We start from the raw sequence: 13,996 nt of genomic DNA on the forward strand, positions 1-13,996 counted from the left end.
GTAAGCATTCTCCACGATAACGCTCGCCCCCATGCTGCCCGACAAACCGTCGCTCAACTGCAACAGTTTGGATGGAACATCATCACCCATCCACCCTATAGTCCGGACTTGGCGCCCAGTGACTACCATCTCTTTCCAAAGTTGAAAGAACATTTGTCTGGAAAGCGCTTCAACAACGACGATGAGGTGAAAGCTGAGGTTCGAAGTTTCCTGAACAGCATGGAGGTGAACTGGTATGACATGGGCATACAAAAACTGCCACTGCGCCTACAAAAATGCATCGACCGAAATGGCGATTATGTAGAGAAATGAGTACATGTTCAAGATTCAACTGATGTATCCAAAATTGAAAATAAATGTTTATTTTATATTTTCAAACATAGGAGACCTTACTTTTGGAATTACCCTCGTAGATTCCATGTTAGTTGTGAACTTGTACAGATGCACAGACTATTAAAAAGCATGATGTAAAGTATTTTATATAACAACATTTATAACTTTAAGATATTCAGATTTTACTAATTATTAATCTGAATTACAAATTTGCCAATTTTTTCAATATCAGTAATAGAAACACACCAAATTATAAGTTCTTGGATGGGGCTGACATTGACTTTGAACTGCATGGTATTTTGGAGTATAAAATAATTAATGAGTTTTTACTGTATGTATGATACTGTTAAATTTTCTCCCCTTCAGACTTATAATGACTTAAGATTACTGCTAGAAACCACAATCGTCAAGAGGAACAACTGATGCAGGAAAGTTAACATCACTGTGACAATACTGTGAAGTTGTACACTGCAAATAAATACTGACACATGTATGATATGACGTTAGCGTGGGGCTGACTATGGAGACTGAAACAGCTTAATCGATTTCCTTTAAACTGGTTAGTGTAATAACAACATACATAGGACCATTTACAATTTCATTAGAGAGCAGTGAATTTCAATATTAAATTGATGAAAATCTTAAATGGAGATTTGAACACTGAGATTGACTTATCAATGAAGCTGAATTTTAAATTAGGGAAAGCCCCATATCAAGAAATGTCACATGGTGGTTCTGCCATGTGTACCATACATTCACCAAACTGGACTAGTCTCAGAAAGATCAATATTGTAACAGCAGTAATAGTACTATGCAAGTTCAACCGAAACTCATTTGAGGGTTATTACCAGGGCCGGGATTTTGATGACCTGAAAATATTTAAAAAAATGACCTATACAATGACCAAAAAAATCCAGAAAAATGTAATATGCAGGGCCCAGATTTTGATGACCTGAAAATATTCAAAAATTGACTGAAAAAATCCAGAAAAATGACCTAAAGGAGAAAAGAAAGAACTCTTCGCTTCCATGTTATTCACATTTCAGAAAACATATTAAGAAAAATTCCCTAAAATGGCCAAAAATGACAAAAAATGCGCTTAAAACTCCAAAAAATTACCCCCAAAATGAAAAAATGACCTTAAACCTAAAAATGTCAAAAAAATCACCTATAAAATTTACATTTCTGTAACCAGCAGCTCATATCCGAGATTTACATATTTAAGGGCATTGCATAGGATAAAATGAAAAAAAAAGATGACATGTCATCAGAATCCGGGCCCTGGTGATTACCAATGACCTATACAGCTCAGACACACAAAGTCATTGTAAACAACTGAATGCGGGCTTTTCCCACCCCCACCATATTTTCAGGCTGCCCCCTCCCCCCCGAGTGTGTTTCTACTGAACTGGAATTGCTACNCAGACCCACTACTTCTCAGAAAATCTGGTAGCGCTGGGAATCGAACCTGGGACCTATGACCACTACCCTCTTCGAAAGTTTGACCTTCCATAATAGACTTGGTACATGTTCTCCACTTACAAGAATGTCTCCCTCTTCTTCTGTGGGGCAACATGTTTTTCCATCTTAGTTTTCTATTTTCTATGTTCCTTATCACTGATGAAATTTCCTTGTAAAACAGAAAAGAGCCAACTTACAGATATCCCTCTGATCACTCCTGTCTGCCCACTTAATCCAGCATCATCATGCGTGTCCCGGATGCGGACTTCTATGTCTGTTGTCTGCCACTCCGACTGTGATGCTGTTGGCTGATCAAGGCCTGCACCGGGTGTCTGAGGATTATATGGAGATGGGGCTGCTCCAGGGATCATGGGGCTGTATCCCAGTGGGAATGGTGTACCATATGGTGCAGCACTTGTAGGAGACGGAGTGTATCCAGATGGACTGGGTGTTGCTACATATCCAGATGGCGTTCCTGTAATACAGAACATCTTATTTTGTAAATAATTACTTGCACATTTTTTGTAGATTGATCTCCTATCAATTTAAATTAGAACTGATATTCAGTGGAAGTGATAAGAGAAACACTCAAACAAAGCACAGAGATACATAAAAGAAACAGATTTTTAAGTACTTTATGGGTTAAGTATGAACCATTCTGTTACACTGAGCAGATGTGTTGGTAAATGGTTACAGTGTTATATTATGGTTCAGAAATGGGTACATTTAAAACCAAAGAATAACACTTGGGTCCTACTTCTTTGATAATATGAAGTTATATACCTGAACTATGTTCAGATGGGTATATTATTTTCATGCACCAGTGCAAATGGCATATTTTAATGCTGAAGGTGAGATGGAATCTGGTTTGCTGCATTTTAAATTGAGTTCCATTCCTTTCTCATGTTAAGTACTGTCAAATGCATGCAAAAGGATGAACCCATTTGTTTATGTTGGTCAAACAAGAGATACACACCTGAAATATAGCACCTTAAAGCAGAAACTTAGATCCCCAGGCAGAAAAACCTCCCATAACACAACATTCACTAAGAATATAAATGCCATGAAACTGAACAACCAATAACTGCTTCACAAATATGACAAAATTCAAATACAATGAAACCTGGACCTTTAAGTTTCTGTAGGGACCATTTAAAATGAATATATCAAGGAAAATATAAAATTACAGAAATTAAAATTTATGTAACTACTGAAATTAAATACACTTAATTAATAATGTATTTCATTAAAGCTATAATCTAGTTAATTATACTGCATTAAAAATGTAATCCGTTTCACTTCTTCCACACACCCATTAACCTTTATTGGACGAACGTCATCATATGATGTCGTTAAAAGTTAGGGCAGCTGGCCGAACGTCATCATATGATGTCGCGGATTCCACGCGTGTAAGGTTTTTTTTTTTAAATTAAATTAAAAATATAAATTGTTGTTCTATTTACATGATTTTTGGTCACCACCTTTATAAGGAGACAGCCTTCCTTCCTGCATGATCTAATGTAATCTAGCGACGTCATATGACGTTAAAACTAAGGCCAAATGGCCGAATGACATCATATTGTCACGTGTTGTGTAGGTATAACGTGACAAATAACTTCACGAAGTATTTGATATAGCGAATTTTATTTTACATTCGCACTTACAATCACCCAAATTACAGATTCACAATTACTGCTATCTGCAGTATCACAAATACTACACTGCAAATGCCACAATACAACTGATTGGTTGCTGGCTAATACGGAACCCTCTCGGAACTAACTCGTAGGTGGCTGCCTTGAGAACTGTTGATCACATTCCCTCGTAGGCCTGCTCGGAACTCGCTTGGAACTGAGCTCGGCAATGGCCACCTTACAACTCACTCGCAGCCGCTGGCTGTGCAGTTCCCTTATATAGCCGCAGTGCTTGCCTGTTGCGTAATGAGTGCCACGTCATCCTGTTATGTCACCGCGCGTTGCGTGTTACGTAGCTACCAGGTTGCGGGGACTCGGCTAACTTCGGCTCCGCTCGGCACGTCACCGTGGGGAGAGTGGCGGGGTGATGACTCGCCTATTACGAGAGCGCTACGTTACCGCCACGTGCCGCTGGGGAGGTAGGGGTCCTCCGTTGCGCAACATGTCACAATATGATATCGCGCATTCCACGCGTGTAAAGATTTTTTTAAAATTAAATTTAAAACATAAATTGTTGTTCTATTTATATGATTTTTGGTCACAACCATTATAAGGTGACAGCCTTCCCTCCTGCGTGATCTAATGTAATCTATCGACGTCATATGGCCGAACGACCTCATATGATTTCGCGCATTGCACACGTGTAAAGATTTTTTTTAAATTAAATTTAAAATTAAATTTTTGCTCTACTTATGTGATATATGTTCACCATCTTCATGAGGAAACAGCCTTCCCTCCTGCGTCATCTATGGTAATGTGGCCTTCGTATGGTACTGCCGAAAACATTCCGAAATGCAGAGTCCGACGTCGCAGCTCACGCACTTCGTACGAACACTAGACCGCTTCTCACGCGAAGAGCACACACGACACCTCAGTTGCGATTTAGAGGAAGCAGGCCAGTGATGTCGAGCTGCAGTGATATTTATCCCCGCAGCTACACCGGAATAATTATTCACACCTCTCCAGCCACACTGGTCTGGCGGTCCCCAAGTTGCCAACGAAGGTGATGACCCTTCGTCCGCGGAATCAGAACTCCAACTTTCCTCGCCACTCTCAGAATCAGTTGAATAGCAGTCCAAATCTATGTCATTGAACAGCTGTTTCTCAATTTCAGCATCTTCCATACGATGTCGTCGTGTGGCCATGGTGAACTACACGGCTCTCTAGCAGTGAATCTCTGTGCTTAGACCAAGATAAGAAGCCATAAATCATGACCTCGAGCCCACACATACAAAAATCTCATTCACGTCTTGGCTGAACTGAATATCTGCTTCAAACATGGTACATGTCATGGCTGGCTAACCTTATATTGCGATGTTTCAAAATCGTTACAAACACAATGGTTTGACTGCAATGAATGAATGAATGACCGATGGCAACACCATATTCCGAGAATGAACTCCTGTGTCTATCTAACACATTACAAAGCGAGCGATTTCAGACGCCTACAGTCGTGCATAACGACATGTCCCATATGATAAATAAGCTTCAACAAGAGACACCACTGAATGTGAAGTGGCCACAAGGACTTACACTGCTAAAACGCATGGTGCAGAAAATGTATGAATTTTGGGAATTTTTTTTGGGAATCAGTGTAAAAAATTTTTACAGATATTCAAATCCGTAAATTAGAATATCTGATTCTATATCCTTTCTACATTAAAGGAGCGTTCATTTTGTTCGTTTATCATAAAAAATGCAGAAATCACACCATTTTTAGAAACATGCTTACAATTTCATTGCTCTAGAAGGGCGGGCATTTAAATAAACTCCGTCCAGCTGCCCCTACCGGAAATTAAATGGCCCGTCCGATAAAGGTTAAAGTAAGTTGCTGCTTCTTTGCCCTATGCTAAACCTTGTACACCTCGTTCTGGACACTACTGAGGGCAGTAAAAAAGTAAAGTAAAACTATCCCCGTAACAGGTCGTGAAGGCCCACAGGGTTGTAAGATGTTGAGGGTCCCACATTATCTAGACATTTGGCTCAAAGATGGTAGTAAGGTTGTCAGCCTTACGTGCCAGCCTCGCTTTACTCCCCAGGAAATTATTTAATTAATTCCTGGTACTCATTTCTGTTAGAGGCTGAGTCGACTCCAAGGCCATAGTGCTACTGGAAGAATTCGGTCAATTGAAAAAAATCCAATGACCTCATCGGGACTTGAACCCGCGACCTTCCGGCTTGTAGCATAGTGCCTTAACCACTATGCTACCGCAGCCATTATGTTATTACTGACATTAAACTTTATGAGGTATTTCCTCACAGCGTCAATGTCCTTCAGTTCTGGCAAAAATGACACCGGAGGTTCACTTTTTCCGCTATTTTCCTCCTCAGACATGGCATTTAGACCCGTTGCTGGGCAATGACAGCAAGATAAGCAAAAATACAACAGCCATTACTGGGTAATGGTTTCACAAATAAGCATGTTTGCATGGCAACAATTGGAAATAGCAACAGAAGAACAGTGTTTTCTGTGTGGTCTGTGCCAAGATGTTATAAGCAGTACAGCTAGTGCAATTAGTTAGCTGTGGAACAGTTGCCAGCTGGTAAGAACTTGACCATGAAAGCAGGGGACATTTTTGGGATGTCACAAGGCAATGACTAGTGAAGACATAGCAGACTCAGACGACTTAATCACTTAGTGCATGCTGTGGAAGCACAATAGACAACTGTAGGTCGCGGTGCAAGGGCCGAGAAAGCCCAACCCTTATACATTCATTCATTAGTACATGTCGCAGTGAACTGCAAGCAACAGTGCTACAGTTACTCGTAGTTACAATCTGTAAGTGTTCAATAAATTTGATTACCAATCCAAACCCCATCTATAGACAATGACCTGACAATATGTAAGCTAGTTTAATTCACAAAAGATTTATGCAGCACCCACAGCAACTTAATACAAGCATGGATTCTGCAGTCACTTGTAATGAATCATAACCAGAAAATAAAATAAAACTGTCTACCAATTTAATTCACAGCAGATTCAAAAAACAGCCCTAACACAGTGATTTATTAAGCACATGGAACTTGTAGTCGCTTATAATTCGCATCACAAACCATTCATCATCATACACACTTGGAAATGATTGGAAAAACAGCTCTGCTGCGCTGACATGACCCTGAAGCCACAGGACAGTAAGGGTACAGGGTACACAAAGGCAATGGATGAATTGAATTTAATTTATTTACATTCTATAAATCCTAAACAGGTTAGTACCTTTGGATACAGAACAAGTCAAAAGGTTAAATACATAAGTACAGGCAATTTTAGCTTAAAAATTAATATAACTTAAATTTACATCATTCTCTATTTACATTGAAGTATTCATCTAAAGAGTAGAAGGAATGAGCATGTAGATAATTCTTTAACTCTGATTTAAACNCCACGCTCTATTATAACACTATTGCTATTCTATACTTTCAATCTGCCGTTGCACACGCACTACGATTATCCATCTTTGTATTTCCAACAAGATGCAGTACACACAAAATACAGGAATAATGACTCCCATAGCGGAAGATTGATATGATACGCAAGTTGGATATACGATGTACAACATGATAAATCTTAACAAAATTGTAATATATAAATTTTATTACAGTACATGATGAAAATATGTTTTAAATCATTTTATAAACGACACATGATGGAGAGCAGTGCAATAGTTTAACGTAAATAACACATCTGAGGATGGCACAGTGATGCCGAAACATGTAGTTAAGTGACAAGTGAGATTGTGTGCACTAGAAGACGGTCAATACATACACATCATGGACATGAATCAGTGCAACAGGACGCTAAAATACAACATTAACAGTGAAACAGGCTAAAAATATTGTAACATGACACCTAAAAGCCACAACAATAAAGTCAGAGAAGTGTTGCGGAGACATCCATTGTTACACAGTGGCTTGTTAAAACACATTTCTGTGACAAGTACACACAAAACTGGTCTGCACTAGAGCTATTTAAAGCGAGCCAGTGAGACCTAAAGATGCACAACTCTCAGGGTTGTGAATCAGAAAAATATGGTTTCAAGTCCTGTGGAACCTGGAACCAAGATTCACTGTGCTGGTGAGGACCAGCTGCAGTTTACCCAAACCTGAACCTGAACCTACAGCTGCCAAATGACAGCCATCAACAACAGAAACCACTGAGCATGGAGGTATTTGAAGCAATCTCCATTACTGGAAGCCATTACCAAATAAACGAATACATGAGTAACACATTTAAAAGACTTGAGAAGTGCTGTAGTTATTTGATGATTAAGAGTAACAACAAAAGTGCTGTAATTATTTGTAGTTAAGAGCAATATGTGTCCAATAATTTCATTTATCAAAAATGAACCCTATGTCTAGTCACTAACATATGACAACAAATAAAACTGTAATTTTATCTGTTCTTTTACATGGATGTGAAACTTGGTTTCTAACATGATGCAAAGCACAATGACAAGTTACTTCAAAACAGGTTGCTGAGAAAATTGTTTGGACCTAGGAAAGGCACCTTTTGAAAAAAAAAAAAACAGGCATAGATGGGAGGACATTATTAAACTGGTTTTGAAAGAAACAGGACAGAAAGTTGTGGACTGGATTCTTGTGGCTCCCACCACAAGCAGGCTTTAGTGAACATGGTAATGAACTTTTGGGTTCCATAAAAGTCAGCAATTTCTTGACAAACTGAGTGACTGTTAACTAATCAAAAAGTACTCTGCTTCAATGAATTTACTACTCTGTATAACTTCAATAATGGGAAATGTTGGAAATAAGATCTATGCCATACATGCACATGGGCAAAAGACTCACAAAACAATCTTCCTTGAGAAAGGAACAGTCACTCTGCTGGTCAAATATTTTCCTGTCACTTATACCTAAGAATACCAAAGTTTCTCTACCATTTTCACAAGAGGCCAGGAAGTCTTAATACATTAATGATTTGTAACAAGCTGGTCTTTTATGATAAGTCATTTCAGCCCCCAACCAGACAAACCAAAATAAACACTTACTGGAGGAAATATATTTTCCACATATACACTCATAGCACATAGCAATCCAAGATGGTTTTGTCAATAGTAACATGTATATAAATGAGTGCATATACAAATTTCTGGGACTTTATCAGAAGCGCTAATTTCCACATCACAAGGGATCAGTAAGATGTTATCAGCAGTGAAAGTATTCCAAGATTGCTAAATTATTATTAAATGACTGCATGAAAACCTCATAGAATATTGGAAGAGCAGCAGTTACAGCATATAGAATGTGATTACTTAATAACAGTACTTCAATTATGTCAAACAAGAATGAGAAATATCACCAACATTACCATTGTACACAGTGGGGGATGGTGATGGCTGATAAGGTGAAAAAGACTGGTCAGATCCATACATTGTACCCAGTGTCTGTGGAGTATATGGTCCCCCTGCCTGGTAGCCTGGAGTGCCTGCAAACATGACACATATCATGAAATACACTGTGGGGTTGAATGGTCAATAGAAAACTACCATCATTCTTACTAAGCGGCCTCCATAGTCTAGGGGTAACGTTCCCACCTCATGACTCAAGGTACGCAGGTTCAAACCCAGCGGAGGTCGTGGAATTTTTAAGGGCGGGGAACAAGTCCTCCGGGAGGGACTTTAAGCTGTGGGTGCCGTGTCGTAGATTTATGGCACGTAAAAGATCCTCATGCCTCTAGGAGACCTCTGAGCAAAATTAGGCAAGTTTCCCATGCCTCTGGTAGATGGGGGAAGCATCAAGGTACCAAGGGCCATCTCGTTGGCTCAACAGGGCTGATAGCACGCACCAGTACTGGTAGGGTATGGAGACTGGTAGAATATCAAAGAGGGACGTACAATAGATCAACAACCGGTCCCGGTGCATGGGGAAACCCACCCCCTCCAATAATAACAATAACAATCCTTCTTACTACTCAAGTACACTGTCAATAATGCAACAATTATATAAAAGACACCTAAAATATATATATTTTTTCACTAAAAGTGTAACTTTAATACTTTAAAATGTTATTAAATATCATAAAATATCATTAAGACACTGCAAATATATCTTATACACTAAGAGTGACTATCAAAATACTTCAAAATGTCTTTTTGTTTTACATGTTTTTCCAGTTTTGCAACACGTTTTGGCTATACACGGGCCATTAACAGGCATCCTTTAATTTTATGATATTTAATAACATTCTGAGGTATTAAAGTTACGCTTTTAGTGAAAAAAATATATATTTTATGTGTCTTTTATGTCACTGTTGCATTATTGACAGTGTATGTGAATAACAAGAATGATGCCTCAATGTGACAGGATGCTGAAATATAAGAAAACCATCAGATGTATTAACAAGAGGCAGTAAGGAAGGAATAAGTTTCATACACTTTTACTCATCTCAGTTCCACATATTACTGTAATGTAAAAGCAACAACAAAACAACCTTCTCTACAAAGTATCCATGAAATATTTTTGAAGCCACAACTTTCTGAAGGGCTGAAGAGACTGAAAATGGAAAGCAACTAAACGCTAAATTTGGTATCACTGTAGTCGGCAACATTCCAACTATAACGTGTTCAGAAAGAGACCTTCCGGCTTGTAGCAGTGTGCCTCCAGCTATGTGGGTAATACAGAGATATGTAGAGAAAATAAAATGACAATTTACTGGGGTTAGAGTTAGGTGAGGGTGATGCCTCATCCAGAGGGTATCCATCAAAGTCATTGTTCCTTGCAGGAGTATTAGTATTGCTTGGATCCCAGGCTCCTGATTGCCCTGGTGTACATGACCCATCATGCGATGGTGTCATGCTCCCATAATGCGGTGTTCGTGATCCAGCTGTAATAATACATAGAGTTTGCATTCCACAGAAAACATTTAGAATTTTTAATTTCTCTACAAGAACTGCTATATTTGTATGCTACAAATTGTTGAAGTATTTTCTCTGGACACTGTCCAATGTCTATGTTCTAAAATGTAAAATTTAATTTAAATTTTGAAACAAACAATGCACAATATTCAACCCTAACAATGATTCTTCATCACTGCTAGGAAAGTCTGACATCTGGTTATAAACCGCTGTTTTCCCTTATACCGAACATGTTTTTCATCTGCTGTAAGAAGAGTGCATGGCTGATATGAATAATGGCAGCATTTTCACAATTCTTTTAGGTTAAAAGTGACTGAATATACTAATGGTAAATGCAACTGAGCAACCAGAAGGAAGTTTAATGCCAATGAAAGTCAAGGGCTAATGAAAAAAAAAAGACAAGCCTCGTGAAAACCCATATTCTGCAGATGGTCAATCTGCAATCCAAATATGGAAAACTTTCTGTCGTCAAACAAGCTTAACAAATTGCAGATGTGGACAGGAAAGCATTGATGTAATGTTTCATAATTCAGTTTAAATTCACCACAATAACTTTGTGTCATGCCTACAGCATAACATGCAAGTTCATACACCATTACGTGCTTCTTAAAAACCATGAGTTCAGATGAAATAATACTGACATATATGTAAATGGCAGGCACTGTTTTCCTCAGTGAGAATTTACAGTAATGGTGAAAAAGCATCTCATCAGGCTTCTTCCAACATGTTTACTTGGAATGATTTTATATTTGTTGGTACTGTTTCACTGTGTAAACATTCAATATTTGTAGGATTTGAGGTTCTCACAGCGGTAGTTATGAAAATTTCAATCTTCTGGGCCTACACAGTGCTATATGCCAGAACATGGCAATTTTCATTCCAGATTTGTCAGACCAATTTAGTGCATATGCCTTAAATATTGTGAAATATTTAACTAAGCTGAGTTTGTTGAATATGAGGTTCTCACAAAGGTGCACAAAATGATTTCTTTATAGCCTAAAGGATGTAACATAATTCTATGCAAAACACTGATAATTTATTGTGAGTGAGGAATGCAACTGGTTTCATTAAGTTAGGTTATGCTTTCAGGATTTGTTCAGTCATTCAACATGAAAGACATCTGCAAAATATTGTCATTTCCTGTTAGCCTCTCATCAGAAAGCCTGGATTAAACAATGCAATTATGTTCATAATCATGCCATAAAGGTCTTGCAGATCCACTGGCAAGGGAGGAACGTACATTGGGCAAGAATCAAACAGTATAAGATTCGGTGACCTAGATGGCTGACCTGATGTGTTATCTATTTCTCCTGAATAACTGACATGCTTTTACCATTATTTGTTCAGTCATAATAAATTGTCAAAAATTGTATACTAAATTATGTCACAAACTTTTCAACATCAAATGGATCTTAAGTCTTGTTCTGTAACTTCACTTACCATCATACATGGGAGTCTGTGAACCATGCATTGGTGTCTTGCTACCCTCCCTGTACATTGGTGTTTGATTTCCACCGCCATATGCTGGAGTGCGACTGTACAAGCTGAAGGAGCCTTCCTGAAGACAGGAGCACACAATATACCATATCAGATACCTCAGTCAATCATGGTACATATTTCTTTACATCAGAGGACATTAAGTAACTTTATAGAACTTATATGTTTCCTGTGAAAGTTTTGCTGGTTGTATGAGAATATGCGGATGGTATGGCACTGGACAGCAGAGTGTGTTGCTTCATGGAAGTTAATTATTCCTACTGTAATCCAAGAAAGGGGTATGATATTTTTGGAAGATGTTGAAAGAAAAATGAGAAGGGATGTAATTATAAGAGGAATGTTTGCAGCTGCTTGGTCATGCAAATAGAATGATAGTGTGGCTAGAGCAAGGATGTTGAGAAGGGCTTTAGAATAATTTTCTGAATGAGAGAGTCACCCAGTCGGGTGGATACTAATAGGCAGTAAGAAGAGAAGATCTAACTGGCAAGTTAACAAAAGTGAAATGTGGGAAGAAGGGGTAGAGATTGGAGATATCATGCACATAGACCTGTGTACAGCAGAAATTATGCAGAAGGACATGACAAAAAGATTGTTGTTTAATTCTTTGATTCACATAATACTAGGAAACTGAATTTTATTCACTTTGTTTCAGTGTTCCACTGAGACCATTGTGCTATCATGAATGTGGCCCAGTGTGCACTGAAGATGCTTATGCTGTGAGACATTCTAACCACCCAGCAGTGTTCCTGCAGAGCTCACCAACAGGGGTGACATGCTGCAACCAACAACATCATGCCCTGCCAATGCACTCAGTCCCGTCTTCCCCACGGCACTCATCGGCAGTGAATTCTGTCCGCACCAGCACTGCTTCAGACCTGCATGCTGGCCCACGGTTTGCACCTACCTGCCAGGTAATTCAGAAAACTGCTACATTCAAAGCACAACGTAATGTATCAGAAGGGAATAATTTTAATTCTTCAGTGTTGTAGCATGCCAGTGGCATTTGTCACATGTCGCTGAAGTCTGTATGTGGCTCACACAGTGCAGCACTAAGTTTCAGCTCGTATTTTGAACACTTGTTTTTCATGTAAAGTCCTGTCTGAGGTAAGATTAGTTACTTTTTATCACAAATTTTCATACTTATGCACTTAAATTATATATTCAAAAATAATTCAGCACAGAGGGTACTGAGAGTTACTTAACATACTAGCAGTGAAAGGGTTAATAAGAAAAGTTTCCAGTGTCTAGAACAGAAGCAAACATACAAAAACTGTGAACTAGATAACTCCATACATTTCCCACATTTAAGTTACTCTGCCAATTTAATCACGCACATTGCTTCACTGTTACTGTACTTCAACTACGTCCCATCTTCAAAGGACGTATAACCAATTTCATATTCAGATATTAGCTTGTATTTAGTCATTAGAAAATTATATGTTGCAGTGGCTATTGGCATGTATTCTCATCTCCCTCTGTTGCTGGTGTTAGGATGGTGTCTTGGTGATGTAGGACAGGCCCCTCTGAGGACCCACGAATTATGTCCATGTGGACCAGGGGTGGACAATTCCTCGATCCAATTGTGTCGTTCTTCCGGTACTATCTGCTGCCTGATGGATGCACGTTCGCTCTAAGAAGGAAAGCAACATTCTTTTATGTCAATACTGTGCTATGAAATCCACTCACTACACTCAATGAGTTATTCCACCTCCTAAAAGGAGATTAATTATGAAATATTATTGTAGAAAAGTAACTCCTCAAGGAATGAGTAGTGTATTGAGAAACTGCAAGTCAGAAATTACATATCTGGATCACTAAGGTTCTGGATATTGTCCATCAACTTGTATTCTGAATGAGCATATGGTTTCATAAACACTGATCTGTCCCTGTCCTTGAGGTGAAGGGGTCCTACTTAGGTGGATCCATTTCAAATAGCTAATCTTAATCACAGAATAATCTAAGTCAATCAACTATATCTACATATGCAGCTGTGATCATGTTCTGTCACTGGGAGATCTATAATAAGAAAAGTGGACATAACATAAAGGCCTAAAACCCAAACTAAATGCAGGAAAAACAATGCAGAAGACATCTGAAATTTACATGCCATGCTATACTCTCCTACTGCTAGTAGAAAATCAC

At 38.6% G+C, this 13,996-nt stretch overlaps 1 protein-coding gene across 2 annotated transcripts in view; it reads right to left on the reverse strand.

The window, feature by feature from the left end:
• LOC111869156 (transcription elongation factor SPT5-like) overlaps positions 1-11,915 on the reverse strand; it is a gene marked incomplete at its 5' end in the record, with an annotated part of 13,169 nt that extends 1,254 nt beyond the window's left edge. Inside the window, 4 exon segments of one of the 2 annotated variants that reach the window (XM_023860421.2) lie at positions 1,992-2,269; positions 8,812-8,928; positions 10,156-10,326; positions 11,798-11,915. In XM_023860421.2, the coding sequence (XP_023716189.2) occupies positions 1,992-2,269; positions 8,812-8,928; positions 10,156-10,326; positions 11,798-11,915 (684 nt within the window). 2 annotated transcript variants of the gene reach the window in all.
• Between the last annotated feature and the right edge of the window lie 2,081 nt (positions 11,916-13,996).

The sequence above is a fragment of the Cryptotermes secundus genome, unplaced genomic scaffold (genome assembly GCF_002891405.2).
Source record: "Cryptotermes secundus unplaced genomic scaffold, Csec_1.0 scaffold947, whole genome shotgun sequence".
Lineage (NCBI taxonomy): Eukaryota > Metazoa > Arthropoda > Insecta > Blattodea > Kalotermitidae > Cryptotermes > Cryptotermes secundus.